The sequence below is a fragment of the Fusarium solani genome (genome assembly GCF_023522795.1).
Source record: "Fusarium solani strain SB1 chromosome Unknown bctg00000011, whole genome shotgun sequence".
NCBI lineage: Eukaryota > Fungi > Ascomycota > Sordariomycetes > Hypocreales > Nectriaceae > Fusarium > Fusarium solani.
Window position 1 is genome coordinate 1,148,917 of NW_027072149.1, and position 27,847 is coordinate 1,176,763.

The 27,847-nt window shown below is 52.0% G+C and overlaps 12 protein-coding genes across 12 annotated transcripts; 7 read left to right on the top strand and 5 right to left on the bottom strand.

The window, feature by feature from the left end:
• Positions 1 to 523: 523 nt before the first annotated feature.
• Positions 524 to 2,668, bottom strand: MRS44_015427 (uncharacterized protein; the record flags this gene model as incomplete). The annotated part of the gene is made up of 6 exons (XM_065619207.1): positions 524 to 1,002; positions 1,051 to 1,323; positions 1,374 to 1,903; positions 1,953 to 2,189; positions 2,240 to 2,252; positions 2,311 to 2,668. The coding sequence occupies 6 exons, from the start codon at positions 2,666 to 2,668 to the stop codon at positions 524 to 526; spliced, it is 1,890 nt and encodes a 629-aa protein (XP_065475279.1).
• Positions 2,669 to 4,569: 1,901 nt separating this feature from the next.
• MRS44_015428 (uncharacterized protein) lies at positions 4,570 to 7,339 on the top strand (the record flags this gene model as incomplete). Its single annotated transcript, XM_065619208.1, has 3 exons — positions 4,570 to 5,049; positions 5,102 to 6,131; positions 6,180 to 7,339. 3 exons carry the CDS (start codon positions 4,570 to 4,572, stop codon positions 7,337 to 7,339), a joined length of 2,670 nt encoding a protein of 889 aa, XP_065475280.1.
• Positions 7,340 to 7,800: 461 nt separating this feature from the next.
• On the bottom strand, positions 7,801 to 9,412 carry MRS44_015429 (uncharacterized protein; the record flags this gene model as incomplete). The annotated part of the gene is made up of 2 exons (XM_046272209.2): positions 7,801 to 8,774; positions 8,827 to 9,412. 2 exons carry the CDS (start codon positions 9,410 to 9,412, stop codon positions 7,801 to 7,803), a joined length of 1,560 nt encoding a protein of 519 aa, XP_046130437.1.
• A 959-nt stretch (positions 9,413 to 10,371) lies between these two features.
• MRS44_015430 (uncharacterized protein) lies at positions 10,372 to 12,192 on the bottom strand (the record flags this gene model as incomplete). The annotated part of the gene is made up of 2 exons (XM_046276834.2): positions 10,372 to 11,169; positions 11,224 to 12,192. The coding sequence occupies 2 exons, from the start codon at positions 12,190 to 12,192 to the stop codon at positions 10,372 to 10,374; spliced, it is 1,767 nt and encodes a 588-aa protein (XP_046130436.1).
• A 692-nt stretch (positions 12,193 to 12,884) lies between these two features.
• Positions 12,885 to 14,005, top strand: MRS44_015431 (uncharacterized protein; the record flags this gene model as incomplete). Its single annotated transcript, XM_046276833.2, has 3 exons — positions 12,885 to 13,348; positions 13,399 to 13,821; positions 13,870 to 14,005. 3 exons carry the CDS (start codon positions 12,885 to 12,887, stop codon positions 14,003 to 14,005), a joined length of 1,023 nt encoding a protein of 340 aa, XP_046130435.2.
• A 671-nt stretch (positions 14,006 to 14,676) lies between these two features.
• MRS44_015432 (uncharacterized protein) lies at positions 14,677 to 16,569 on the top strand (the record flags this gene model as incomplete). Its single annotated transcript, XM_046280157.2, has 6 exons — positions 14,677 to 14,854; positions 14,902 to 14,958; positions 15,015 to 15,144; positions 15,192 to 15,390; positions 15,446 to 15,835; positions 15,886 to 16,569. The coding sequence occupies 6 exons, from the start codon at positions 14,677 to 14,679 to the stop codon at positions 16,567 to 16,569; spliced, it is 1,638 nt and encodes a 545-aa protein (XP_046130434.1).
• A 204-nt stretch (positions 16,570 to 16,773) lies between these two features.
• On the bottom strand, positions 16,774 to 18,123 carry MRS44_015433 (uncharacterized protein; the record flags this gene model as incomplete). Its single annotated transcript, XM_046276832.2, has 1 exon — positions 16,774 to 18,123. One exon carries the CDS (start codon positions 18,121 to 18,123, stop codon positions 16,774 to 16,776), a length of 1,350 nt encoding a protein of 449 aa, XP_046130433.1.
• Positions 18,124 to 18,616: 493 nt separating this feature from the next.
• On the top strand, positions 18,617 to 19,776 carry MRS44_015434 (uncharacterized protein; the record flags this gene model as incomplete). The annotated part of the gene is made up of 3 exons (XM_065619209.1): positions 18,617 to 19,041; positions 19,098 to 19,526; positions 19,584 to 19,776. 3 exons carry the CDS (start codon positions 18,617 to 18,619, stop codon positions 19,774 to 19,776), a joined length of 1,047 nt encoding a protein of 348 aa, XP_065475281.1.
• An 881-nt stretch (positions 19,777 to 20,657) lies between these two features.
• MRS44_015435 (uncharacterized protein) lies at positions 20,658 to 22,900 on the top strand (the record flags this gene model as incomplete). Its single annotated transcript, XM_065619210.1, has 5 exons — positions 20,658 to 20,857; positions 20,910 to 21,126; positions 21,174 to 21,678; positions 21,728 to 22,215; positions 22,268 to 22,900. The coding sequence occupies 5 exons, from the start codon at positions 20,658 to 20,660 to the stop codon at positions 22,898 to 22,900; spliced, it is 2,043 nt and encodes a 680-aa protein (XP_065475282.1).
• A 67-nt stretch (positions 22,901 to 22,967) lies between these two features.
• MRS44_015436 (uncharacterized protein) lies at positions 22,968 to 24,287 on the bottom strand (the record flags this gene model as incomplete). The annotated part of the gene is made up of 1 exon (XM_046271143.2): positions 22,968 to 24,287. The coding sequence occupies one exon, from the start codon at positions 24,285 to 24,287 to the stop codon at positions 22,968 to 22,970; it is 1,320 nt and encodes a 439-aa protein (XP_046130430.1).
• Positions 24,288 to 24,733: 446 nt separating this feature from the next.
• Positions 24,734 to 25,594, top strand: MRS44_015437 (uncharacterized protein; the record flags this gene model as incomplete). The annotated part of the gene is made up of 1 exon (XM_046276831.2): positions 24,734 to 25,594. The coding sequence occupies one exon, from the start codon at positions 24,734 to 24,736 to the stop codon at positions 25,592 to 25,594; it is 861 nt and encodes a 286-aa protein (XP_046130429.1).
• A 180-nt stretch (positions 25,595 to 25,774) lies between these two features.
• On the top strand, positions 25,775 to 27,319 carry MRS44_015438 (uncharacterized protein; the record flags this gene model as incomplete). Its single annotated transcript, XM_046272208.2, has 1 exon — positions 25,775 to 27,319. One exon carries the CDS (start codon positions 25,775 to 25,777, stop codon positions 27,317 to 27,319), a length of 1,545 nt encoding a protein of 514 aa, XP_046130428.1.
• Between the last annotated feature and the right edge of the window lie 528 nt (positions 27,320 to 27,847).

Genomic DNA, 27,847 nt, shown 5'->3' on the forward strand with positions numbered 1-27,847 from the left:
CCTGTCATCAAGCGTCAGAGGCCAAATAGAGGTACTTCGCCTGACGCTTTGGCGTGTCCCTTTTTCAAATACAGGCCAACCAAGTTTCAGGAGTGCCGTTGCCGCAAACTCACCAGTATCAGCCGTGTCATACAGCATATCTCACGTGCCCACAAGAAACCCCCTCTCAGACATTTGATAGCGACGATGCTCGCGATAAACATCCCATCGAACGAGCGTGCCAAGTTGGTGAACATGTTGTACCGGACGGAATCACACGCTCTCAAGAGGACGGGCTTCGGTCGCGGAGTGGCACCAGGAATATGTCGGTGAGTGACCGGGACCCCAAAGCCCAAGTCTATATATATCAGCGATTGGAAAGCTGAGGTGATCGAGGCCTAGACCTAACTGATATGTATGAAGATAGATGAAAGAAATACAAGAGAGCGATTGGGCAATGCTGCCCATTTCGAGAGAATTGCCTGTGTATCCTGCATGCTACTATCTTTGTTGAGTATAGCACTCACAAAACTCAAGATCTTGCTCACAGTCTTTGAGATTGACTGTAGCCGCTGTTCTCTGGTGTCAATCTTATCCGCCGTAGCTTCAACATCGCAACGGCGCCTTTTTCATCCCTTCCTGCCCCTTGCTGAGCAGCCATTTGCAAAAACTCCACTACCTGCTTCTTGTTCTTCTGTTGCGCGAGATCCAACGCAGTCTCCCCGTTCTTGTTTTGCCCTCCTATATCAGCCCCCGCATCCACGAGAACGCGAAGAATGTCCATGTTTCCTCTCTCAGCAGCCATCATGACAAGCGTACACTCGTCATGTTGCCAGCGGTAGTTGACATCGCCACCGTGCTGGACGAGCAACTTGAATAGCTCCGCGTTTCCGCAGTACAATGCCCAGTACATTGCATTTCGGCCGTCATTGCTAGCATGGTTTGGGTTGGCGCCTGCTTTGAGAAGTTCTCTGGCCACCCCGAGGAAGTGATTGGCGCAAACGCCAATTAATACGATTTCACCTATAAAAGGGTTAGTGACGGCTGGAAGCTCCATGTTGGTGTACCTACGATTAGAGGTGCTGAGAACGTGATTCGGGTCGGCTCCTAGTTCCAATAACAACTTGATCATTTCGGCATCGTTCATGACTCTCGCCGTTAGATGGAGTGGAGTAGCCCCTTGAGTAAGGGTTTTTTGTATCTCTTGTTGCCTTGGTAAGCTGGGGCTCAGTTTCGGTATCGTGCTTGCAAGAAGCCATTCGTTTAGATCGGCCCCTTGCTCCGAAAGAAATCGTAAAGAAGGGACATTCTGATGTAATAATGCGTAAAAGAAGAGCGACAGCCCTAGATACTGTTAGGTTTTGAAGCTGAATGACCACCTTGGGTTCACCTACCAGTCTCGTCCTTGAACTTCGGGTCAAACCCCGAGTCAAAAAGAATTTGGAGGCTTCTTGTATCCCCTGCTCGAATCGCCGGATGCAGAAAAGTGCATTGATCGGATGGGTTGAGTGTCCTAGAAAGTGCTTGAAAGAGACCAGTTCGCCCAGGGATTTCGCCCTCTCCGGCTAGTAGTCGCCTCAGCTCCTCCACGGAGTCACCAATATCACATCCACTGTCGACAAGCAACTCAGCAAACTCATAGGAGGGCAATGACATAGCCAATCGGAGTGGACTTCGTAGGTGAAAATCTTTGGTGTTGAGCTGGGCTCCATTCTTGATCAGGAGTTGTCCCATGGCCACATCGTTGTCAAAGGCGCAGTAATGAAGGACGGTGAATCCTTGTTTCGACCTCCCCGTGAGACCCACGCCTCTAGAAATGAGGGCACGGACATATTGCTTATTCTGGCTGCGTACGGCGTCGAGCATGGCTTCGGGGTTGTCCATGTTGAAGAGATCATCACCGCCTGCTAGGGTATCGGAAGTGCTTCAGTTGGTTAGCATGATGTTTACCCGTCTGGTTGTTCTGCACTTACTTAGATGCCCCAGCTCCCTGACCAGGGTATTCGATACCAGGTGTCTGATCCATAAAGTTCCTCATCACGAAACCGGCGTCACTCTGGCCATCTCTGACCGAGTCATTGTCGACATCTTTCTCGATCTGTTTTCGGAACTCCTCTCCCCGGACGATATCTTTGAAGTCAGACATGATTTTCTCGTAGAGCTGGCCTATATCGGACTTGATTTCGTCGAGTTTCTTCCCCTCGAGGTACCTGAATGAGTGTCAGCGAAAAATCTCATCGTCCCTCAGTGTCTTCTTCACTTGCCCATGCAGACTAGTTATCGTCAGGTTCAAACCAGCTTTCCCTTCACTGAGCCTTCCTCTCAAATCACGAAGCTCGCTCTTCTTCAGATTCCACTCAACCATTCTGATAAACTTATTTCCTCCCGATGCCTTCTGGACGAGAGGATTCAGGAAAGTCCGAATATCCTGCATAGACTTTTCGCAGGTCCCGAGTTGCCCCTTCAGCGCCCTCGTTAATGATGGGGCTTCAACATGTTGGTATTGTTCCGACAGCTCATGCGTCGTGTCTAGAACGGCGGCAAGGTTGGCAACGTCATCTTGGAGGTGGAGGATGTCATCTGGGGCATCGCGAATGCCTTGGACGAGGGAGTTGAGTCGGAGTGCAACTGTCGCAGTGATTTGGATGATGCCGATGACACTTCCGACGATTCCAAGTGCCTCTGCCATGCTGATGAGCTGTCTCTCCCAGTCAAGTTTGAGTGTCCGGGCTGCTAGATTGGGGTTACGTAGAGCTGTGGTGGATCGAAGAACTGCGGAGAATCACTGATGAAGCGGTTCCATCGACAAGAGCAGCGATTTATTGTCGCAACGTTCGCAAAGTTGAACAAAGAGGTAAACGGCCGCCTGGGGGCTGTGCAATGGCGAGGCCCTGCAGGGAGTTGGAGAGGCCTGCAAGTTTTGGACGCTTGGATTGGCTGGCTGCAGGCGCAACGCCAGGTTTCCACCCTTTTTCTTACAGCCTGCATCTTTTCAAGTTGATCCCTGCCGTTGGTGAATCTTCAGGCCTCCAAAGCCATCTCTGTCTCAATTTGTGGTAGGTAGTGATACGACGTCGGTCCAGACCCTGGTAGTGTAACGAGGCTTGCTGTAGATCCTAATCATCTGCCTTCCGCACCGTTTTCGCCCCCAGCAGTGTCTCACAGTCGCGCACACTTATGCAACAGCTCTGTTGGGGGAGAAACCAGCAGACCAGAGCTTAGAACAGAGACTGCCAGGTTCTGCTCAGAGTAGGCTATTTGCAAACCTGACGCTGACTGGCCGTGCTTTGGTTGGCATGCCTTTCAATGAACGGTGAAGCCTTGACTGGATCTCGCAGCTCTGATCACTTTCAATCCTTTGATATAGATACCTTACTTAATAATCATTCTGGCTGAGCTTGAGATTTCCGAAGCCTCAACTCCTCTCGCACAGCCTTGTGGTGTCTCCTTACTGATACACAGCCATCCCATGTTTATTGGCAATCCGAAGATCAAACATAAGCACTGCTAACCACGCCATACAATATTCTCTTACTTAATCCTATACATAGCTCATAGCCTTTCGATGTGTCGGCGCGATGAGATGGCTTCCAGCCTGAGCGCTTTTAGGAGGTTTTCTTCCAGACCCCATGCAAATGAACAACGTTTTCCAAAACATGGCGTTCAAAGTCAAACGCCAAGAAAAGCAAGAACTAAGACACCGGCTGGCTCTTTTCCGACTAAGCTCTCGTTTACTTTTAGACGCCCTCAAAAGATTTCATTCAGCCGTTTGCATCCGTCCAAACTTTTGTTCATGGACGGTCCACTAAGACATAACGATGTTGGTGATGAGTGGATATTTTCTAGGCATCACTGGGGGCGGCAAACGAAGAGCAGACTGCGACAGGGGCGAGGATCGATATTAGGCTACGGCTACGTACCTATCCGCATAGTAACGCGACATCGGCCCTGGGCATTGAAGCATGAGCAAGCCAATAATACCTAGTCAGGCAGGGATAGGAGACCCATCGACCCTGGCCAATTCATCGCAGACGCGGTCACACACGTATTGAAAGCCTATAGCAAACATGTTGGGAGAGATGGCTGGTAGCAAACAAATCTCACGGCCAGTCAGCAGGGTGCTTACACGAGGAGCTGAAAAGCGGTGGGTGCAACCATCAACGCCACAACATCCCGCATGCTGGGATGCATAACCCTGTTTGCTTTCAACCCATCCCTAATACCCACGGAGCATGAGACGATGGAGTTAAATTGGACATCGACGAACTCGAAGACGCAAAGAATTATATTGAAACTGATTCTCACGGGGCTAAAGTCTCCTTCAACACTCCCAGGAAGCCCCTTAGAATTTGGAGGGCCGGTGGATGTTGTGTAACCTTTGGTGGAGTCGGCTTGTTTGTTTGTGCAGCCTCCAGAGCACCTTGCCGCTACAATCACTCTAGCGTGCATGATTTGTGACAGATGAGCATTTCTCATATGCTGTGGTCTCTCAACCATCGACTCATAAGGTGGCTGCACCCAGAACCCCCATCCATCTCACCTCCTCCTTCAACTATCTAAAGCTTGTTCACCCAATCCCATCAGGCAAAAATGACTGGCCAATCACCCCAGTCACGATCCCTAATCCAGCGTATCAACATAGAGACAGAGAGATGTTTGACAGTCCTTAACAAACTACCACGGCCGGCCCAAAGAAACGCACGCGCATTGCACGCTGTTGAGGCCAAACTCGCCGCGGCAGACACAGAAGAAGAATGCCAAGTTTTACGAGCGGAGAGGAGACGACTCGTCCGCGAGAGAGAGTCAGGTCTGGAAGAAGCGACAAGGGACTGGCACGACGAAACTAATGATGTCGTGGAGGACCTAGTCACTATCATCCTCAAACCCATTCTAAGGAAAATTGAGTCTCACGTCGCCAAGAGTAGCCGTGATACTACTCAATCCGACACCCCCAGCGGGGTTGATCAAATTGCAAGCCCACGTACACCGACAATGCCAGCGACACCGGTGTCTGAGACCAACGAAGCGCAAGGCCTATCCACCGCCTCCACCATCCTTGCTGCTGACCAGGTTAGTGACATACTCCGGATGACCTTCTGTGACCCGAAACTCACGATTATAGCCATCCAACAAGAGAAAGGCGAGTCCTAGTCGCCCAACTGCTCCGAAAAGACAACGACGCGGGCGAGAGAAGAATACGATAACATTTGCCGAGGTCTTCCGTAACGGCAATGCACCAGTCAAACGCATCATCGTGCAATATCCTCCCGATTACGGTAAGTGGTACATCATACGATGCCAGAGGCACAATGTCAACTTCAAGGAGAACCCTCTCAAAGCAGCATCACGCCACATCTGCCAGAGCAAGCATCCCAATATGCCACGGAACTATGTATCAGTCATCAAGACGATGGGATATCAAGTTTTGGATTGTGATGAGGATCTCGCTGAGCAGAACAATGCTGTCGCCAGAGAGGCGTTTGGAATTCGCAGCCAACCTCGCTCTGCAGATAGCATTGAGGTGGGGTATGATACTATCGCCCCGGTGCCCGAGAGGCCATTTCGCGATGATGATGGCGATTATGAAGAAGAAGGTGGCGGTGAATATACACTCGAAACCAGCAGCTCAACTCGACGTCGGAGCTTCATGGTAATCACAGACCCGACACCCGGGGAGGTCTACCAAGTCTACTGGAGAATGTTGAAAAAATGGACCGCGGCGATTGTCCTCCCACTTGAGAACCTCGAAAGATTTGGTGTCGAAGACTCGATCGAAAGCCTCGGGCTGCTCAAGAGCCTCCCTTCATGTTATACGTACGACTCCTTGGCCAAAACGTTCCGGTGGAGCAAAGCGTACGAGACCGACGGTAAATATATCTCTAAGCGAGAGTTTCCCGTCATGTTCTTCAATGGCGCCCCATTTCCTGACATGAGCGAGGTTGCTTGGGTCCCAGCCAAGGATTTAAAACCTCCTGAGATATGCGCGCTGGAGCCTGCTGTTCAAAGGCAGGTTCTGGATTTTCTGGCGGCTAGAGAGGCTGAACAAGAGGGAGTTGGCGAAGACCAGTCAGAAGAGAGAAGTGTCGAAGAGTGGTCGGAAGAGAGAGGTGTTGAAGAGGGGCCAGAAAGAACAAGTTCTGGGGAAGAAGATGGTAAGCAACCCCTGGGCAATACTGGATGAGCATTACTGACACGACAAGATCCTCGGCAAACAATCCAGCAAGATGGATCCTTCCAGTCGTCAGCTCAGACTGTCCCCATGGAAGAAGAGGAAGCAGAAATTTCACAACCTGCCCCGAATGTGGAATCCAGAGTTACCGCACCCATAGTCATTGACCTGACTGAGGAAGACTCAGAGGAGGACGAAGAATCTGTCCTGGATAAGGATACCCCATCGGATCAGGAACGGTCGGCAGATTCTGCTATTAACGAAGCTATTACGGACGAGGAACCAGTAGCTGCGGAAGACCACTCTCAAGCGGAACCTGAAGATAGGGATCTTTCCATGGACACAGCGCCCAGCACCGACAGCACAATTACGGATCCACCAACACCTGTGGTGGGTCAGTCGCCAGTTGCTGAGCAGGAAAGCATCCTTGGCCTTCAACCGACACCCTCAATGACTCCGGAGGCGACTTTAGTCGCGCAGCTCGCGTGCAGAATGGTGGAACAGGGAGACAAGAACATCGAGCCTCAACTTACGCCGACACAGGCAGATGCAGAGCTGGCCTTGCAATACTCTCGCCCAGAGAGACCTCAAGAAACCCCCCACATCACGCAGAGCTCGCCTAATATCCACAGGGATCAAAGACACCATGCTATGACTACTGTTATCCAGGACAGGCCGAGACACGCGCATTCAGTCCACCCCATCCCTCGGCCACAGACCGTGGGTCCAAGTTCAGGTCAGTTGCCTGAGCTCAGGGTCCAAACGGACCACCAAGAGAAGTCCGCCTGCCGATTGCCATCAATTCAGAATCTACTTGAAGGCCCTCAAATGGGTGGCTTGGACAATAGTCAGCCCGGAAAAGCGATCCAGTCCCCAATGATGCCACCAAGCCCATACACTCCGGGATCCTCTATCCCCAATCATCTGCGCCCTGATGAAACACCAGCCCATCCGACATCGGTCATGACGTCGCCCCAGCTCACACCTCAAGCGACTTCTTTCCGCCGCTGGAATTGGCTTTCGTGCTTCACCCAACCTGTCGCGGAACAACTCCAACTAGCAAGCGGATCGCCTGCTCCTGCGAGTCCCAGAGACTTCATGGACCCCATGGGTCGCTTGCAATGTCCATTTTGCAGGATTCATGTGTTGCAGCTTGATCATTTCACTCAGCACTTGCAACACCCATGCTGAAGCATTCTGGTAGGGCAAGCTTCCCCGAATATGTCTGCTACTAGAAGAGGATAGGTGGAGTGGGAAGGCCCTGTCACGGTGTTTAGTCGCAATGGGGTGTATTTATTCTACACAGAGAAACAATAGGGAATGTGTGAAAAGATCAAAAGTGTTGATTTGCTGTGGAGGACATCAACATCTTTTTGGTAGCTCATGGTGTGAAAGGGTGGGACATTAGACCCGTGGACCTGGACATGGATCTATGTCTTTCGAAAAACAAGGGCCCTATGACATGGCTTATTCTTTCAATTGGGTGCCAGGGCCGAGACTAGAGTCTGAGCTATGTCTTGACAAGCTAACATAGGCTCCCAAATGATTCGTAGATTCTCAGTCAACAATGCTCTACTCGATGATGTGTTCCATAGCGCCTCTTTCTCAAGTTTCCTCTCTCGCCCTATGCCCTCCACCATCTTCCACCTATCCTAATTTGAGCCTGGCTCAACATGATCCATCTTTTTATTTTTCTTGGGCTTGATGAGGAAAGATACGAGAAACACAACCCCCGCTAGGGATGTGTAGAATGCCCACATGATACGCAAGCCGTCCATGTAGTCTTGTTTATCAGTGGTAGCAGATCCCTCGTCGCGTGAGACGGACGTCAAGTTTCCACCACCGACAGTCCTCTGGATCAGCACTGTTCCCACAACGATAGAAATCGACGTGAAGAGACTTCGTAGAAACGTGTATGCCGACATTGTCGCCGTCAAATCTTTGTGGTGGACATGACTCTGCAGGGCAATCATGGGGTTCTGGAACAGCACTCCAGATCCCATACCAGCGATAAACTGGAAGACTATGATCTTGGCCCACTGGACAGTCTGAGAAAGATCAATGAATAACCCGGTGCCTAACGTCATCAGGCCAGCTCCAATGGTGATGAGAATCTTGAAGTTGCCTGTCCTGCGGACGATATACCCTCCAAGCAGCGTTACAAAGGACATCGGAAGGATAAGGGCAAAAAGCGTGACTCCAGATATAATGGGTTTAAATCCAAGAATGACCTGGAAGTAAAGCGGGAGGAAGAAGTCGTAAGAGATAAAGATGAACGAGTGTAAACACGCAACCGTGAACGAGGCGATATTCGTCGTGCTCTGAAAAATGCGGAGGGGGATGATGGGCGTTTTGGCAAACCTGGCTTCCCAAGCCATGAATAGAGCCAAGAGGGCGACTCCAAAGACTATCAAGCAAATGACTAGAGCTGAGTTCCAGGGCGCAAGGCCACCAGATCCGGCCTCGAGTCCGTAAAGGAAGCAGATGGTGCCCCCGATGATGAGGACGAATCCCATCCAGTCAAGGCTGCGCAGTCCATCCACAACGGACTCTTTCTCGATGTCGATTTTGAGCGTGAAGAAGAGGACGACCAATGCGACGGCATCGAACGGCAGATTGATGTAAACTAGTCTGACATCAGCTTTCGAGTCGGGGTATTAGGTCAACAGGTAACTCACAGCACCATCTCCAACTAACGGCTTGTGCAAAGATGCCACCTAGCACAGGTCCAACAGCACTGGCAATTCCGAAAACAATACCTGTGAGGCCGTAGTATTTCGCACGCTCTGCGAGGGCAAAGAGGTCGCCAATGATGATGGTGATGAGCACAGTGGAGCCCCCACCACCAAGTCCCTGGACCACCCTCCCGGCGATGAGTGTCGTACTTGAATGGGCCAGGGCACAGACAAGACTGCCTCCCATGAATATTGCCGTCGAGACCATTATGGTGGGCTTCCGACCGAAAATGTCTGAGAGCTTTGCCCAGACTGGCGTCGACGCCGTCGTGGACAGGGTGTAGCCACTACCGATCCAGGCATATTCTCGAGCGGTGACACCGAGTTGATTGGCGATAGTCGGCAGTGCAGTCGAAGTAATGGTAATGTCGAGAGCTGAGAGGAAGAGTGTCAGACAGAGCGAAAGCATGATCAGGCGACGCCTCCATGTCCCTATCTTGGGGGGCTGATACGAGGTGCCAGTCTCGACCGGCTCGAGACAGGCCCCTGTCACATCCTTTTCCTGCTGAAGTTGTGAATGGTCCGCCATGATTATCGTGAGCTTGACAATGAAACGAAAAACCTCGATGGATCATGCTAGAAAAGCTGCAGGTGATCGGTCTGTTGACCCTGTTTTCTAGCTTCGGTTCGTTTCGGTTCGGCTAAGGAGGGTCTTGCGATTCGGCCAACCGAGCCTGTTCCACCGCTGGCAATAACAGACGATCGTGATATAATTCAATGACTCAGGAAAAACTGTATTCTTACTTTCGCTTTGTTTTGACGCATTCGGGTTTGATGTGTACGCCCAGTTTGTCGCGCTCGGGTAAGACCATCGAGATAGATGTTCGGAGGGAGGGGGGAGGGAGTCTAGGGGTCCAAGCTAACGCAGCTTCATTAGGACTTAGGTGATACCGTATCGATGCTAGGTAGCTAAAGTCCCGGTGGACTCATCGAGTTCGTCTAAACGAACAAAAATGATGAAGGGCTCCACACTCAGGGAGCTACTTGAGTGATCCTACGACAGTTGTGTGGCAAAAAGAAATGCCCAACTAGCCTTATCTCGAGAGTGAGTTACCACCAGCAAAAGAATATACCAAGCCAGGTCAGCAAAAGAATCACAACAACTGTAACTATCAAACTGGTCTTTGACGGTACACCAGGGACTCGAACCCTGAGCCTTAGTCTTAGGAGGACTACGCGCTACCATTGCGCCAGCATACCTGAGCGATTCTAATGGCTAGTCATTGACTGCAACGTCGCCGTAACGCGTCTCAAGAGTATGACCACTCGGGCCAGCCACATCGCTTCAAAAGCGTCACACTCTATTCGCGACGCATAGAAAAGTCTTAGGAAAGTTACGATAGCTGTATCTATACCAATCTCCATTCAGGAGCCACAATGACCGACAGGGATCAAGTATGGAGAAGGCTATGTGGGCACCAGTCAAGGACTTTCATTCATGGCCGCGTTCACTCTAAGGATGTCAAGCCTGTGTCTATTAACTATCATCTATAGCTCAACAAAAGGGAGAATGACTCTGCTAGGATAATCACCACCGAAGTGAACAGTATGGCGGCCCTTGTTCTTCTCGCTATCCGGCCTGGGCTTGGAAAACGCAGTCACTTCTGTGAACCCGGGATACTGCCCCAAAACATCGAACTGGATGCTCTCCCCGGCCTGATAGTCAACACCCATGGCCCAGATACCAATCTCCAGCTTGACAACCTCACCCTTTGGGATCAACTGCGCCTCATCGTGTGGGTGGAAAGGGAACTGTGAATGCATTGAGCGGGTAGAATCAATCTTGCGATGAGAGGCTCGAAGAATTCCCATTGAGCCGTTGTGCAGTGTGAGGCTTATACGCTCTTTCTCGGACATTTCCTCAACTGTCTTGACGGGAGTCCTCTCGATGGGGAACTGCAGGTGGCTCAGCTCCTTGCCTGTCTTGTCAAGCTTGCGTAGCTGAACAAATACAACCATGTCATCTAAAGCATCGCAGCTCATGTACAACTCTGCCTTAGGAATGCCCAAAATCCGTGTGGGCTTGTCGAAAGTGTATCGGAACTTGGAGATAGACCATCGGTCCTCAGAATCGTGAGAGGTAGTACCAGTGGAAGGGAGCTCGTCGAGAAGACTGCCATCAGATCCAAGATACAAGGAACGGTAGTCAGTGTTTGGCGAAGGAAAGTCGGCCAACTCGATGTTCTCCTCAACACGGCCTTGGTCATATTGGAGGGTCGCCCAACGGACTCGGGGCGTCTTCTCCCAGTCGTTGTCGATGCCTTTGAGATACTTGTCAAAGTATTTCTGAGACGATGTTAGTGGCGGTCTTGACAAGAGATGCTGGCATAGAATGCTTACCTTGAGCTCTGGGTAGCTCTCCCTTTCGCCATAGAGCTCAAACCACTCCTGATGACCACACCACTTGATCCACTTCTTATCACTCTTCAACTCCATCCAGCCTCGCACAGCGCCCATAGTATGGATCTGGCTGAGGTCGGACCCGGTGATGAAGACAGGAATGTCAATCTTGCTGAAATCAACACGCTTGTCGTTCCAGTAAGCATTGGCAATGGGGCTGCGGCGATACATCTCAGCAAAGTCTTCCACACCATGGTTGCCCTTGATCACCAGCGTTGTGATGAGGTCAAAGTTGCTCATGGTGAACCATCCACCCCGGCAAAACTGCTCTCGGAAAATGTCCCCGCAGCCCTCCCAAGGCGCAATTGCCTTCAAGGATGGAGGCTTCTGGGCGGCGGCGTGCCACTGCATAATGGCCAAATAAGAATTACCAGCCATTCCCACGCTTCCATTGCACCAAGGCAGCTTCGCGAGAGCTTCGATGACATCATGTGCATCTTCACCCTCTTGAGCACCCATGCAGACAGCGTCACCGTCGCTGTCTCCAGCGCCACGGGCATCAACATTGGCTATGGCGTAGCCTTGGTTCACCCACCAAGCAGGGTCGAGGCCTTCAAACTTTTCCAGACCGCTGACATCTTCGCGTTTGAGGCAGCATGCCCAGACGCAGACATTGAAGATCATGTCGAGTGCAGAGTACTTTTTGCCATAAGGAGACCATGAGATGATGACAGGTACTTTCTCATCACCGGTAGGACGGAAAACATCGGCGTAGAGCCTGCAGCCATCGCGGACAGTGATCTCGACGTCGTGGTCAACGCGGATGTCCGAGTCAAGTGCCCTGGCTTTGAATGGCGCTGAGCCTTTCTTGAGGACTTCTGACTTGCCGATAGTTGGCTCAACGTAGCCATTGACGCCCACCTCTGGCTTGGTGAGGGGTTTGAATGCAACTTGAACGGGAACGGGCATTGTTGCAAGGTGGAATGACAGGGATGAGTAAGGGGGAAGAATAAGAACAGCCTAGAGGTTGAGTTGACTAGGTGACTGGCTGATGAGGGATCTGAAAGTAAACTAGGAGGGACAGGATGAGGTTCGGTCGATTGATACGTGGTACCTGGGTGGGAGTTGACGTTGGCTTTAATTAGTTGATGATCATGCATCAATTGCCGTGTCACTAATGCCGACTACACAGACCAGAAGAAGTCGAGACCTCTCCACATCCCGCCTCGTGATTACAACTAAACATCATTGTTTGGCCGTGTCATCTCGGTTGAAGTTATCCCCACGGGGTAAAGTGAGGGGGAACTTGCGGGGTGTGTAAGACTCATTTTCGGTTCGATCACGAACCGAAATCCGAACCGAACGGAAACGACCCGAAGGAGGAGGAGTTGAGCTTACCCTTGCACTATCTCCCTAGGATGCTTGCCGATACCGACATTGGAGAGCCCCGAACCGAGTGGGCCACATCGGAGGGGCATCTTTAGCCTCAGATCTTGACTTTCTTGGGTTTCACGACCGAGATATAACTACCTTGAGCCTCATGACCTGCATATTCTTCGCTTCTCATCAACACACCTCCACACATCTTGAACATCACCATCTTCAGCTTGCACTTACCCCAAACCATTCGTCTTTCAATCTCTCCCAACATGTCGACCACAATGGCAATGACCCAAACCGTCGCTGCGCGGTTTGAGACCAAAGACCTCGTCGACTTTGACACCAGTGTCACATACGGCGACTGGAGAGATGAGTTCCACAAGCACGGCTGTGTCCTCATCAAGAACGTCATCAGCCCCGAGCGAGCTCAGTACTACTGCGACAAGCAGATCGAGTGGCTCAAGAATTTTGATCTCGGCTTTGATGAAAAGGATCCCAGCACCTGGACCGCTGAACACCTCCCCGTCAGCTTCAAGGGTGGCATGTACTACTCGTACGGTGCTACGCATGAGAAGATGGCTTGGGAGGCTAGAACGGAGCCCAAGGTTGTTGAGATCTTTGAGAAGCTCTGGGATACTAAGGAGCTGCTCTGCTCGTTTGACGGCCTCAACGTGTCCATGCCTAACCGCAAGGACATCTCTTGGAGCCCTTGGCCACACTGCGACCAGAACCCTGAGCGCAAGGGGTAAGTGGACTGCGACCGGCAGTGGATAAGACTAACTAGGTGTGAAATAGTATGCAAGCAGTCCAGGGTCTCTTGAACTTTGCCCCCAACGGACCCAAGGACGGCGGTCTGATGCTAATGAAGGGCTCCTCCAAGCTCTTCAACGAGTTTTTCGCCCACAAGCGCGAGTCAGCTGACCACGAGGATGCTCCTCCTCCCGAGATCAAGTACATGGATCTCTTCATCTTTAGTGAAAAGGACGTCAAGTGGTTCGCGGACAAGGGCTGTGAGATGATCAAGGTCAACATGGAGCCCGGTGACTTTGTCCTCTGGGACTCGCGCACGATGCACTATGCGAGATTTCCCGAGGGTGATCAGATCCGACATGTGCAGTATATCTGCATGACTCCTAGGAAATTTGCTACTGAGGAGGCTCTCGCGGCCAAGAAGTACTGTTTTGAGAACTTTGTTGGCACCACCCACTGGCCTCACTGGTACGTATCATGTTCTCCAGTTCGATTGCGTGCTAATATTTGCCACAGCAACATCCGCATTGCTCAAGAGAAGCCTATGAGGAATGGCGAGGTCTGTCCCAAGTACAGGACGGAACCTTTTGAGAAGCCTGTTGTGACGGACCAGGTGCTGCGACTGGCGGGTGTCAAGCCTTACACGGAGTGATGGAGGATAGAGGAATGCATCTTCAGCTGCTTAGTTAGAAAAGCAAATTGACTCTGTCTTGATTAAACTACTCGCTCTCTCTGTGTGTCTTCGTCCCTCTCAACTTTCAAGAGTAAGCCGATCCAGCTGTGAGCCATCTGCCATGGGGCCGACACGGAGTGCACTACTTAGGGCATGTCCGTGATGTTTTGACGACTGCCAAGAGATTACAGCCACTCGCATTCGATAAGATGCTGATGAAATTTGATCATGACATTAGAAATGCAGCGTCCTGGATAGGCCAACCCGAACATGGGGACACCAAAAACGCGGGGGACGCAACTCGTCAGCCGAACGGTGCTCGGTTCGGCTCTGCTACCCCGGATTCTCTAGTGGCAATTTCGGTTCGTCCTCTTATCAAGCAACCAACAAAGCTTAGTTCCCTCTCCATTCGGGATGTGGCCCCCTAACAATGCGGGGAAGCCAGAGTTGTGGCGGGCTAAATGCCACCTAGCCAAGGGCGGAGGGGGGCTTCAACAGATTCGAAGCCAAGGAGAGGACTTTTTCACCTCCTTGGCCTTGGCCTTGACTTGGCCATTTCGTGTATAAAGCCAGCGTCGTTGGCATCGTTGAGGGATTCAGGACAAGACACACACTGACAACGAACTCGCGACGCAACAAAGGTTTTTACAATGGGTAGCGAATCTCACCCCATCGACATGAAGCAAGATTCCAGCCATGTCGAGAACGTCACTGTTGACGACCTCGAGGCTGTCCATGTTACAAAGTCCAAGGTCACTGTCAGCGGGACAGTGAAGCTCACCGAGGGAAAGATTGTTTACATTCCCACGCCTACAGCTGATCCTCGAGGTAAATACAGTTTCTGACAAGAGAAAACTTGCGTTGACAATTTGGAGATCCTCTCAACATGAAGATGTGGCAAAAAGCCATGGTTCTCGTAACCATCTCCCTCTGTAAGTCGCCTCACAGTCACAAACCATCCGCACCGCGAGTGTTGACAACAAAAAAGTCTCAACAATCGGTCTGGCACTCGTCTCCGGATTCGGAGGTCTCCTGGGCTTCTACATCCCCGGTTACGCGGCCGTCGGGAAGGGCTACGATGATATCACGCACTTGATGACATATCCGACCTTGTTCATGTAAGAAACTCGCTTCTTCTTGACTTTAACATCGCTAATCGCTTCAGGGGCATCGGTAACCTCATCGGAATGCCCCTCGGTATCGCCGTCGGCCGTCGAATCGTCCTCCTCGGAGCTACAGTCATCATGGTAGCCAGCGCCGGCTTGTGCGCTGGGGCGAAAACATACGAATGGCATCTTGGCGGACGCATCGTTCTTGGGCTGGCTGCTGGCCAGAGCGAAGCTCTCGTGCCCATGATCACGCAGGTGTGTGACAACCTGGTAACATGTGACTTCCAGGTTGGAACTAACTCCTAGATAGGAGATTTTCTTTCTGCACGAGAGAAGTCGATGGTTGATGGTCCAACAGTCGATCCAGACCATTGCCACAGCCGTCTTTGTCCTCTTTGCTGGTCCTATTGCCGGTGCCATCACTCCTGAGTGGTGGTATGGTCTCGGCACCTGTCTTGCTGGGCTCTGCTTTATCCTGGCTGTCTTCTTTGTCCCCGAGACGAAGTATGACCGCCCCGCATCATCATTCCAGGAGGCTGAGAGTGACGACACTGCAACCTCGGAGGATGGCAAGACTCTGACGGTCTGTACGGAACGCCCAGAGCTTGACTTTGTCAACTTTGAGCCGCGGACCTGGAAATCCGACCTGAGACTCTGGATTGGAAAGCCTGAGTGGAATAAGTTGTCCGAGATCCTTCTCGTGAGTATCTCCTTCTCACCAAGGTACACGTGGCTAACCATGATCAATAGCAAACCTTTGGGCTTCTCCTCTTCCCTAATGTTCTCTGGGCTATGTGCCTCAACGGTCTCACCATCGGAGTCAACATCGCTATTGGAACGACCTACGGAACCATCGTGACCAGCCCTCCCTACAATTGGCCGCAGACCTCGGCAAGCTACGTCAACGCTGGACAGATCGCCACATCTCTGGTTGCCTTGCCGCTCCTTGGTCACGGCTCTGACAAGCTCATCACCTACGTTGCTAAGAAGCGTGGTGGCATTCATGAGCCTGAGATCCGCATTATCCCTCTCATTTTTCCAATCATTGTCGGCATCTTCACCGCAGTGCTGTATGGACAAGGAGCCGCTCATCCAACTCAGTATCACTGGTTCGTTTACGTCTGGGCAGTGGCTGCATACTTCTTCACCTTTGTTGGAGCAAACATCGTCGCCATCACCTACCTCTTGGACAGCTACCCCCAGCGTGCCGGCCCGCTTCTTGTCATTATCTGCGCGTTCCGAGGCATCATCTCGTTTGGCGTCAGCTACGGTATCAGCCCGTTCATCGAGAAGAATGGCTACGATGGGGCCTTTGGAACCTTTGGAGGTCTGACTGGTGCCCTGGGACTTCTTGGCATTCCCATTTACATCTGGGGCAAGCAGATTCGCAGGATCACCGGACGGTACTGCATGGATAAGGAGAAGGGTGAGTAATTGCTAGGGGTTGGCGAGCCCGTGTTGGGATCGCTCTCGGATGTGTGGCTGTGAAGCCTTCGGGAGTGGCTTTGAACTGCCTAGGTATCTCATTGCACGCAGAGAACTAAGGGGCTGCTGAGAAGGGCCAGGATGATGTTTGAATTGGCTTGCTTTATTAACTTTCTATGAATCACATTAATTACTTGACGCTTCGTTTAACATTCATGAATTTGTCGCCATGGCAGCGAGCGTGATCTTGTCTTGTTGAAACCCCCGAGTATCAGCCTGTGGCGGAGAAACCGTCGTTGGCGGCGTGAACCCAGGCGAATGGCCAGCCGGTATAGGTCTTCCAAAGCTAAGGTCTTCGTCAATAACGACCGGGAACTCCCAATTCTGGTCATCAAGCAGGAGTCGGGCAATCTCAAGTCGTCCCTCTATTGACAGGGCTCGTCGGGGTATGGTGAGCTTGGAAGACCATTGGTTTCCGAGGCAGGAGATTATTCCACGAATCTCGCGGTTTCCGATGCCTATTGCCCACCAGATTGTGTCCATCAACTTTATAAAGACGAGATAGTGGGCGAGTATAATGAGGGCACGGGGTCTCCGTTTGCGGCAGAGTTCGACATAGGACTCCGGTAGGTAGGTGAACCAAGTAAGGATCCTCAAGTTCATGACAGGCTCAGAATTTTTAGACAGGTTGAAGTAGAGGGAACCGAGATAGCGTAGGGCCGCATAGTAGGTGCCAATGCTTGGATGGTCTTCATCCCCAGGCTCAATCGAGGCCACCACGGAGAGCAGGTGGCTGGGGATGTAAAAGGCGGATTGGTTTGGGTCGACACAAGGCCTCAGGAATAACTCAGCCAGTCCAGACTCCCAAATTCTCCTCGGGCTCACGAGATCTATGACGTGACTGATGCCTCTCCAGAGGGTCATCCAATTGATGATGTACAGTTGCTCAGCCCCTTCTTCGCGAAACATGTGAGATGCAAGGTTCGTGAGAAGTATAGAGCATGCAATAATTGCCGGGAACGTCTCTGGCTTTGCCTCTGCGATGGCTTTGCGATAACCGTGGAACGCGTGAGAGCGATAGCGGACTGCGCGACACATGTCGACGTCTTGACCCAGAAGCTCGAGTTGCAGTGCCGAAGTGGCGAGTAGACAATCCATCAAGAACGGGGACGAGAAGGCGATGCGTGGAATGTCAACCTTCAAAATGTTGGTGACGCGCGCCTCTCTCGCAGGCTCAATGATGAACGTTGTGCTGCATGCTTTACTGGTGTAGAACCACAGCAGCTTCATGTCGACGGCATCCCGCACGGGAGACTGTACAAAGAGGGGCTCATAAGGAATATCCGAGATAGGTGATGGAGCTCGGGGAGGTGGAGGTGGAGATTGTTGGGGGTAAACACAGACGGCGTTGCGCATGACGCAGCTCCGACATGCCGGCCGAGCCTCGTCACACTTGACCCGACGCGTCTTGCAGACCTTGCAGCCATTTCTCGACTTGGTATGGGTCCTCTTAGTGTGATAGGGTTTTCGCGCCACGATGTTGGCGGCGCTGGGAGGCTCCATCTTGTGTTGGAGTCAGGGATGAGATGGAGGTCATGGAATGGTCAGGATACGTCGCCTATCGAGAGATGAAGGAACCCAAGTTCAATTGTCAATGGGTCATTAGCGAGAGAGAACTGCCTCATTCGCATTCTCACCGCACGGACCAGGCCATGCGCCTCACTCGCTTGTTGGCCGTTGAACCAATGAGACAGGGTTGAAGGATCATGATGCTGGTAACATCTCCAGGAACGAGCCAATGATGCTTCATCTCTTTCGTTAAGCATAAGCCACCCAAGGATGGAGCGAAAGAGAGTACGCATCCTCCATCTGTAGGATCGGAATAGAAACTTGTGGTTGATGGCTGGGGCATTGGCATAGATATCGAAAAGAAACGAGATGTATAAGAATCTTGCCAGATTACCGACAACATGGCCATCTCCAATTCCTCATCGCTTTCTTAGTTCTCAGCCTTTTCACTCTGCTTTGTAATTCCTAACCTTTGACACGATATAGCATGGATTACGAAACAGCAATGAAGTCGGGTATCAACCCGGAATACCTTCATGAACTGCCGAATGGAACATGGGTCCACCGAGGAATGTTCCAGTCTTTCGGCCCTGGGGCAAACTGCACACTCGATCTCTGTCCCATCGAATGGACCATCTATCAGTACCGCCCAAGCCTACCAGCCAACATCACTTTTATGGCCTTATATGTCATTGCCCTCAGTATTCACGTCTACTTAGGCGTTCGATGGCGTAGTTGGTGGTTCATGGCATTCATGGCCACTGGCTGCCTTTACGCCATTATAGGTTACGCGGGACGAGTCGTGCTCTGGAAGAATCCTTGGTCTTTTGGGGGGTTTATGCTTCAAATGGTTTGTGTCACTGGAGGACCTGTCTTTTACACGGCAGCCATCTACGTGACGTTATCGAGAGCGTAGGTGCCCTGTTTCGCACTCACCAAGACGAAGACTAACAGCAATGGCATATTAGCATCCAGTTCTTCGCTGCCGAGATCTCCCGTTTGCCTGCCAAGATGTTTTACTGGATCTTCGTCTCGGCCGATATCACCTGTCTCATCCTCCAAGCCGCCGGAGGTGCACTCTCCTCATCTTCAAGAGGTGCTTCACAAACGGGTATCGATCTTGCAATGGCTGGTCTCATCCTGCAAGTCATTGTTCTCGTTATCTTCTGCGGCTTCTTTGCCGACTACATGATCCGCTTCGCCCAACTGCAGAGATCCCGAGGTTCTAGCCTTAAGGCGGCCATCACTACTCGCCAGCAAATATTCTTCGGGGGACTTGCTGCAGCTATCTTGCTGATTCTAGTGCGCTGCATTTATCGTGTCGACGAGCTCAGCCAGGGGTATAGCAACTCGGACAAGATCACCGATGAAGGCCTTTTTATCGGGCTGGAGGGCGTGTAAGTATTAACTTGCTGAATTGTTCCTCGCGTCTTGAATAACAAACTGACCTCCAGCAGCATGATATATGTTGCCGTGTGCTGTCTTTTCGTTGGCCACCCCGGCCTTGGGTTTCAGCACGTTGACTTGAGTGGGAGAAGAAGGATCAACCAAGATGCTGAGGAGATATCGATGGAGTACAATGGTGGTCAGACTGCATCGAAGCAGTTGCTTTCGACACCCGCTTATTCGGATCGACCCCTGTCTTGACGGTTCGAACCCGTTCAGGTCTAGGGTACCACCAGCTGCCTTATTGACGAACGAATGGAGGGTTCTGCCACCTTTGCAGAATAGTAGCTCGCAAAATAGAACACCATGATTAACGAAATATTGACCAACTGAAACTATTGCTTCACATTGTTTCCTTGTTTGTGTTCAATAACATGAGAAATGGCCAATGTGTGGCCGATATTCCCTCCGATATCGCTATTATTAGCGAGTTCTGCAACCAGCGTCGAATCCACACGTCCAAGCGGTATTCTCTTACAAAACCGAGTATGGTATCAGCCCAAGATGTAGATTTACCTGTTTATATCTACTATTACCTTCTTCTTATCCCGTTGTCAATATATGCATCAATGTGACATGCAGCCGACCACCATTTCCCACGGCCTACGGCTCCATCGGCCCCACGTTACGGCTAACGAGGGTAATCAGCTCGACAGCCCAGACAGGATGTGGCCGCAAGCAATTCGTCGTTCTCACCCAAGTCTCCTTGAGTGGTACCGCCCAGGCTGACAACTAATAACTTCTTATAATGCTTTATTACCCTCAGCCGTTGCCCATTCTGGCCCTGACCAAAACCATGTCCATAGCCGTGAACCGGTCCCGGGATCGCCACCATGTGGGGGAACTCCGCACAAGACGAATCATCTCGATGCTTATTGGCCGCATCCCCAATACCCCGGATGGCCCATGACCCTCTAGACCACTTGAGCTCTAGGCCCGAGTCCGTGGGGGGTACAAATGCGTTGTCGGGGCCCTCTCTGCTGCATCACTCCTGTCGCGGACGCTTCCTTGTACCTTTATTGACCAGAACTACCCTTTGACCCTTGATCCCGGTGATCTCAGTTCCATACGACTCTTCCATCATGAGCAACGTCGGTGTAGCAAGCGAGGGCGCCTCACCCCTCGCCCACCGCGCTCTAAACGCAACCGCCTCTCCCTCGCCTGCACCCAGTGTCGCAAGCGCAAAGTCAGATGCGATGCCTCTACACCAAAGTGTCGCAACTGCGTTCTACGAGGCGATGACTGCGAGACGTTTGATCCTCGACGCCCTAATGGTCCAGCGGTCAGGAGATGGCCGGCTAAGGCGCCGCAGGGGGAACAGCGCGACGGCACAGCTCCATCAGCGAGCATAGCTCTCCAAGCTCGCTCATGAGTGTTCAACATGAGCGAGCAGCGTCTCTAGCACGGAGTGGTCCTAAAGAGAGGCATCCGTCGTGGATTGAGAGGGCGTACCAGGAGAGTCAGACCACTCCTGATCACGTTACCGATGGCCAGACGAACGACAGCCCAGACGTGGTGATGAACACTGACGACACTTCGCACCGGGTCAAGGTTAGCGATTCTTTGCGCCATTGATCCGCGCTGCTGACGACTTTTAGTACATGGGATCCAGCAGCATGCAGTGCCTCTGCCAGTTCATAGACCTGTGCTTCGAGAGGAAAGGCCTAGAAGCAATAGGCCCGTACTTTCGATGGGGCATGAGCTTCACCGAAGAGTTTCAGTTACCTTTGATAGCTTATCTACCCGACTTGCCCGACATGCCCCTGATGGAACCCTTGATCGAGGTCTTCTTCAACCGCACACATCCTCTCGTGCCCGTGCTGGATCGGGCGTCATTTGTGGCTGAGGTAACGCGGCTGTTGGAGCTTCAGCAGGCACATGAGAATGGGCTACAGGCTGCCATATCTTCTGCAGACGCTCCAGCTCTGGTAACGATATACAGCGTCCTGGCGCTTGGCATGGATGATTCTGAAGGGACGGTATCAGCGACGGCTACACCATACCTCACTGCGGCTTACTCCTTGACCAGTCACTGTCTCAGCCTCCCATACACGAGCTCAGTACAAGGTCTGCTTATGTTGGCCATCGCGTTACGTGCAAGAAGTAAGCAGTTGCGTACTGACCCGGAAGACTATTCTGATATCTCTCACAGGCAAGGAGGGACAAAGTTGGCATCTCCTGGGTCAGGCTATACGGATCGGCCACTCACTCGGCTTCCATCGGCAGATCGTCTCCTCAGAGTCTACCAATCATCCAGACCGGCGACTGCATTCCAGGATCTGGTGGGCATGCTATGCTCTGGAGAAGATGATGCAACTCGAGACTGGACGACCATCAGTTATAGAAGAGTTTGACTGTGATCAGGCCTTTCCTGATAGAAGCAGTGGCCTCAGCCCATATTTTGTCCGATGGGTGTCTCTATCTCAGATCGTCGGCCAAATCGGAGAGCACATCTACCGAAGGAAGGCGACTAGTTCTCTTGGTCTCTTGTCCGAGATTGCAAGGCTAGATCAAGCGCTGCTGGATTGGGTCGAGGAAGGCTCAGAAGGACCCAAGTCGGCACAGAGGGCTGGCTGGGATTCGAGAGTGACCGAAGAGGAGAAGCCACTTGCCCTCTTTCTATCATTGCAGTATCATCAGGTTAGTGGGCGCTGACTGCTCACCCCCGACATCTCATCACTGACCATTGCAGGCGCAAATTACTCTTCTCAGAGCATCACTTATCTTCCCAGAGGCTTCGTTTACCAGAGAGGTCAACAGTCACGGATCCAAGCTCAAAGGTGCCGCACGTCTACTACAAGGTCAAAACACATGCGTGGAAGCTGCAAGATCCATCATCACCCAGGTCGCCGAGTTTGCCGACTCCCATGCTCACTTTATGCTTCTCACGCCAACACAAACATTTTTGGCTGCCGTCACTCTTGCGCTCCACACTTTGAAGAAGCCTCACAAGCGCATGGGTCGTTCTGATGGAGAGCTTGTCAGGACAGCCTCGGATTACGTGGCCGATTTCTACCGCCGAGTTGGACAAAGTGAGGAGCTTGTCAAGGGAGTTCTGGAGCTCTCGCGGAGGATGAACCAGGTGCTCTCTGGAGAGGGGGTTGTGGCAGAACAAGCACCGAGAGTATCCTTGCAAGAGGCCCAAGACGCAAACCCCGTGCAGAGTGCGATGTCCCCGAGTCAGTTCTATGATCATGGGATGGAACCTCTTACCTTTGATCCAAATGACCAGTTTCAAGATCCTTTTCAGGATATGCCACTGGATCAGTTCTGGGCGATCATGGAGGGAGAGTTTACTACTGTCAGCGGCCAGAATTTTCCCTGAAAGGAGGCAGTCATTTAACAAGTCAATTATCTAAGTAATACCCCTGCCTTGATGATGAACGAGAATTCTACGTCCAGGCCTTGACGATCCAAGCAACCGGCACATCGTCAGGATCTTGAGGCTTATGCCGCAACACCAAGCGAAAAAGATTCAGTGCCTGAGTTCCCAGAGGCAAGGGAAGTTTCAGCCTCTGGCCCTCTTCAACTGCTTGCTCTAAATCCTTGGCCAGCGCGCAGAGTCCTTCCTTTGCTTCCGCTGGCTGGCCACGGAGAACGCGGATGATGTCACCACCGATGACCTTGAGCATAACGCTCCCTCCCGCAGCGTTAACGCAGAGCTCGAGGACCTGGCCCAAGTCTAGACCGACATGGTGGGCAAAGGACAGGGTCTCCGCTGCTGCGCATGTATGGATGCCCTTGAGCAGGTTGACGACCAACTGGACCTTGGCATCGACCGCTATATCTTTCTCGAGCACACCAAGCCTTGCACCCCCTTCGAGATACAGCTGGATCAAATGGCCGTCATCATGGCTTCCGAGACCTTTCCCGAGACTAAGGAAGTACATTTGCTCAGCCGTGCTGGTCATGGGCGTCGCAAATCCGTACCGTCTAGCTTCCGAAGTGATGATGCTCGTGTCCTTCAAAATGATGGTGACCGCGCTGGCAAGAGGCACCGCGGCGTCCAATATGCGAGGCAAGCGATTTTCCAACATCCAACTCCATCCCTCTGAAGAAACCAATTGCTTCCCCGCCTCGGCCAAGTCCAGGCCCAGGTGGTGGGCAAATCCCAGACCCTCGCTCGCTGAGAGGATCTGGTTGGCGGCAAGCACCTGATGGCACATTTTCATGTTGCTGCCGGCTCCAATGCCTCCGTCGACGATGTAGAGTTTCTGAGGGTCTGAGAGAGCTTGGAGTAGGTCGTAGCCCTTTGATATGGCTTCCTTTGAAGCTCCAGCCATGATGGATAGTGTGCCGTCGGCTGCTCGTATTGCGCCCCCAGAAACGGGACAGTCAACGAGGAGGATGTCACCCCGCCCATGTTTCTCAATGCGCTTCTGTAGATTCTGGACGAAGCCACACGGCACGGTCGAGCAGAGTAGTAAGACAGCCCCCTTGGCCAGCGCAGGAATTGCTGGGTTGTTCCCATCAAGGAGGACCTGCTCAGCTTGTTGCGCCGTGGCGACCATGCAGACGCAGTACTGGTGATCGCGAACAGCATCGGCCGGACTCGATGCAATCTTTCCGCCAGCTTCTTGGAGCTTCTGCAGAATTGCAGCTGAGATGTCGAAGCCGGTTAATGGGTAGCCTTGCTTGAGGAGCTGGGTGGCCATGCCAAAGCCCATGGCTCCCAAGCCAATAAAAGCGACGGGCTCTTTTGTGGGAGTCATATCGTGTATTGAATGCGTATCAAAATGAAGTTGCAATTGAGAACTGAGTACCTGTGATAGCTATGAAAAGGTGATCTGATCTTGTACTCCAAGATCGCCGGTTAATCTCAACTGTTTACATGCACATCAATGCACCCATCACCCCGTAAGAGTAAACCGAGCCGAACCACCCCGCTCCTACTACGTTCGGTACTTAAAAGACCGAATCTGAGGGGATGAACCGTCATCGGGCATATCACCGAGATGTTTTCCGAACCGGGGTTCCGGTCCCGGCCGGAAAAGATGGAGAAGCCCGAACGGGTAAGCCGAGAATACGGGAAAGCATTCAAGATGAGCGTTGCAGGTCGTGGAGTTGATGAAGATCCCTGCAGAAGCTGTATTTACCCCTCAGTAGAGATCAAGACTCCAAGAGCAATCTCATCAAAGCATTGTTCAGAGCAAACACCATGCCACCTACCGCCGACTCCAACAAGACGCTCCGCATCCTCCGCGATGCCAAAGCCGGAGGATACGCAGTGCCCGCCATGTGCTGCTACAACCTCGAAGGAGTCCTCGCGACCGTGAGAGCAGCCGAAGCTTCATCCTCGCCTGCCATGGTCCTCTTGTTTCCATGGGCCATCACATACGCCGGCACGTCACTTGTGCGCGCTGCAGCCGATGCCTGTCAACACGCGAAGGTCCCGGTCGCATTGCATCTCGATCACTGTCAGACGCCAGAGCTGGTGCGTCGGGCTGCTGATATGGAGAATGCGTTTGACAGCATCATGTGCGACATGAGCCATTACGACGATAACTTGGCTCTCACAAAGGAATTGGTTGCGTATTGTCATGAGAAAGGCATCGCGACAGAAGCCGAGCCAGGTCGCATTGAAGGTGGTGAGGATGGTGTCGCCGACACGGTTGATCTGGAAGGCATCTTGACTACACCCGAAAAGGCCCAAGAATTCGTCGATACAGGCATTGAATTGCTGGCCCCCGCCTTTGGAAACGTCCACGGCGAATATGGGCCTCGTGGGATCAACCTCGAGTACGACCGCCTCGAAGCCGTCAACAAAGCTGTTGGCGACCAAGTCTACCTCGTCCTCCACGGCGCAGATCCCTTTGACGAGGAAATATTCCAGCGATGCATCAAAGCCGGCATCACCAAGATCAACATCAACAAGGGCATGAACAGGCACTTTCTGGGCGTCATGAAGGAAATGTTGGATAAGCCGTTAACGAGCATCATCGAGGCAGGGACCGAGGCCATGCAAAAGGCCATTGAAAGGTACATGTTGTGGTTGGGTAGTGCTGGAAAAGCTGCCTAAAGAGACAGCCAATACAATCATCTTGTTGATGTCATGTCCTCCAATCATACTGCGTTGTTGTCTGTTGTGTTGGTTGCCTGGGAATGCCTGTTGGAGATGGTTTCAGGCGGTGACCCTTTTCCCCTAATAAAATGGCGCCTTTCTTCCTTTCATTGACCTCCCCAACTTCCAACCTTAGCCATGGATACTCTACCTCAAGACATCATCGACCACATCGTCACGTATCTTTTGGCCGATGGGTCCAAGCCCCGACAACCTTACGCCTACCTCCACCCTCGCTTATCCCGCGCAGCTCTCGCGACCGTCTCACGCCGCCTGCAAACGGCCGTGGAGAGATGGACATTCCGAGACATCAGGATCAACAGCGATGAGTTGGAAAAGTTGATCGGATTGCTCACGCCTGCGAGACGCACATTCCTCGCTGGTCTCGAGTTCGTTCCTATCCTTCGACGTTACAAGGATGCTGCTAGCGCCCGAGCTGAATCGCCAGCCGATCGCGCTGCCAATGATGAGAGCTACACGCGAGCCGTGCAGTCTTTGCTTGAAACACTCAAGGCCTGGGAAGAAGAGAATCCTCATTCGATCAATTACCGTCTGAGGCTGTCCATCAACGTTCCACAGTCCCGCAGTGACCGTGTCTGGCCAGGCATCTTTCCTCAATGGAAGGCCTTGCTGCCCAAAGGGAACTGCATCTACGAGGGCCGTTACCTACACTCTTACATAGATCTCCTACGCCCGGAGCAGCTACCAGAGGTCCATAGAGTGAATCACCTGGTCATGATACGTCCGGATGAGAAACGCATCCACCGGAATGTTTGCCCCAAGGTGCCGTTCATGTTGGCCTCCAAAATGCCAAACCTTGAAACCGTTGATTTCTCCGTGGATGATTCTGAAGAGCGTTTTCTTGACTTGCGGAGACGCAACCGCCAAGAAGCTGCAGATGCCATGAAAGGTGTGTCTCTTCCAGAGCTCAAGAGCGCTCGTCTTGACTTCTGGCACCGGAGATACCGCAATGAAGCCACTGTACCGCCACATCTCCACGGTGTAAACATTCCAGATCCGCTGAGTGCAGTCGTCTGTGACTTTTCAATGAGCCTCGTGAACCTCGAAGTGGCGGGCATCTTTGATCCCGACCTGCTTCGGCCACTAAGCCAAGCTCCATGGCCGAACCTCCAGACCTTCTCCATCGAGCTTGAGCCTATCTCGCCGTCTGGAGAGTGGTACTTTCTCGAGAGCCAGCCCCCGTCCCAGCCTCCAGTGGATAGACCTTCGTCCGAGTTTAGCTACAAGAATCTCCACCAAGAACAATTCAGCTTCCGACGAGAGGCATCGTACGCTAGCCAGAGACCAGCTGATGCGTTCCGTGGACGAGTTAACGAGAAGACTCTGGCCCCATTCATTGAAGCCTACGCCAATGCGCTATCAGTTATGCCAAAGCTCGTCTCGGCCAAGCTTGTATGCAATCTGGACTTTCACAGTGAGACTCTTCCAGAACCTCCATCATTCCAGATTGCCTACTTTGCGCCTGGGGCATATTCCAATAGTGGCTTGGTAGACCTCAACTACAACACCCGCCAACTGGTAACGTCCTTACTAGGATGGGTACCCAGCGCGGATTTAATGACCAAGTTACGGGGCATTCAAGATGCCTATCGTATTGAGCCTATGAAGGAGATGGATGTTGGTGACTCGTTTGAGAAGCAGATGGAGGCACTCCAGATTTAGGTGACGGAGTTTTAAGGACTTCATCCTTCAGTATAGGTAGTGTGACAGATTTCCATACTTATATTTCCAAATTGTATTGGATGAAATGAAGTACACAGCACTCATCGTTTCCATTCCACTAGACTACATATATTCCAATTTGAAGACCGGATCCCAACGTTCCACGCCTCATGCAAACACAGTCCATACTTCCAAACAAAGATATGCTACATTTCCAATATCTCACTCACCCAAGGAATTTCTACCCGCTCCTTTCTTCTGATACTGTTCCAAAGCCTTGGTATTCAGACGTGATCATCTTCCACTCGTTGACGGTCGCGCGTCCCACCTTGAACGCGCGTCTCCCCTCGAACAGCATTCTGGGGACGTGCAGCTTGGAAATGGTTGCGCTGCTGAGGCATTTGTAGGTGGCTTCTTGTGAGCTTTCGAGGCTTCCCAGGCCGTAAACATTGCTCGCCCCAGGTGCATCGTTAATGTATGTGTAGGTTGCATCTCCAACAGGAGCTGTACTAAGACGATGGGTTCGGG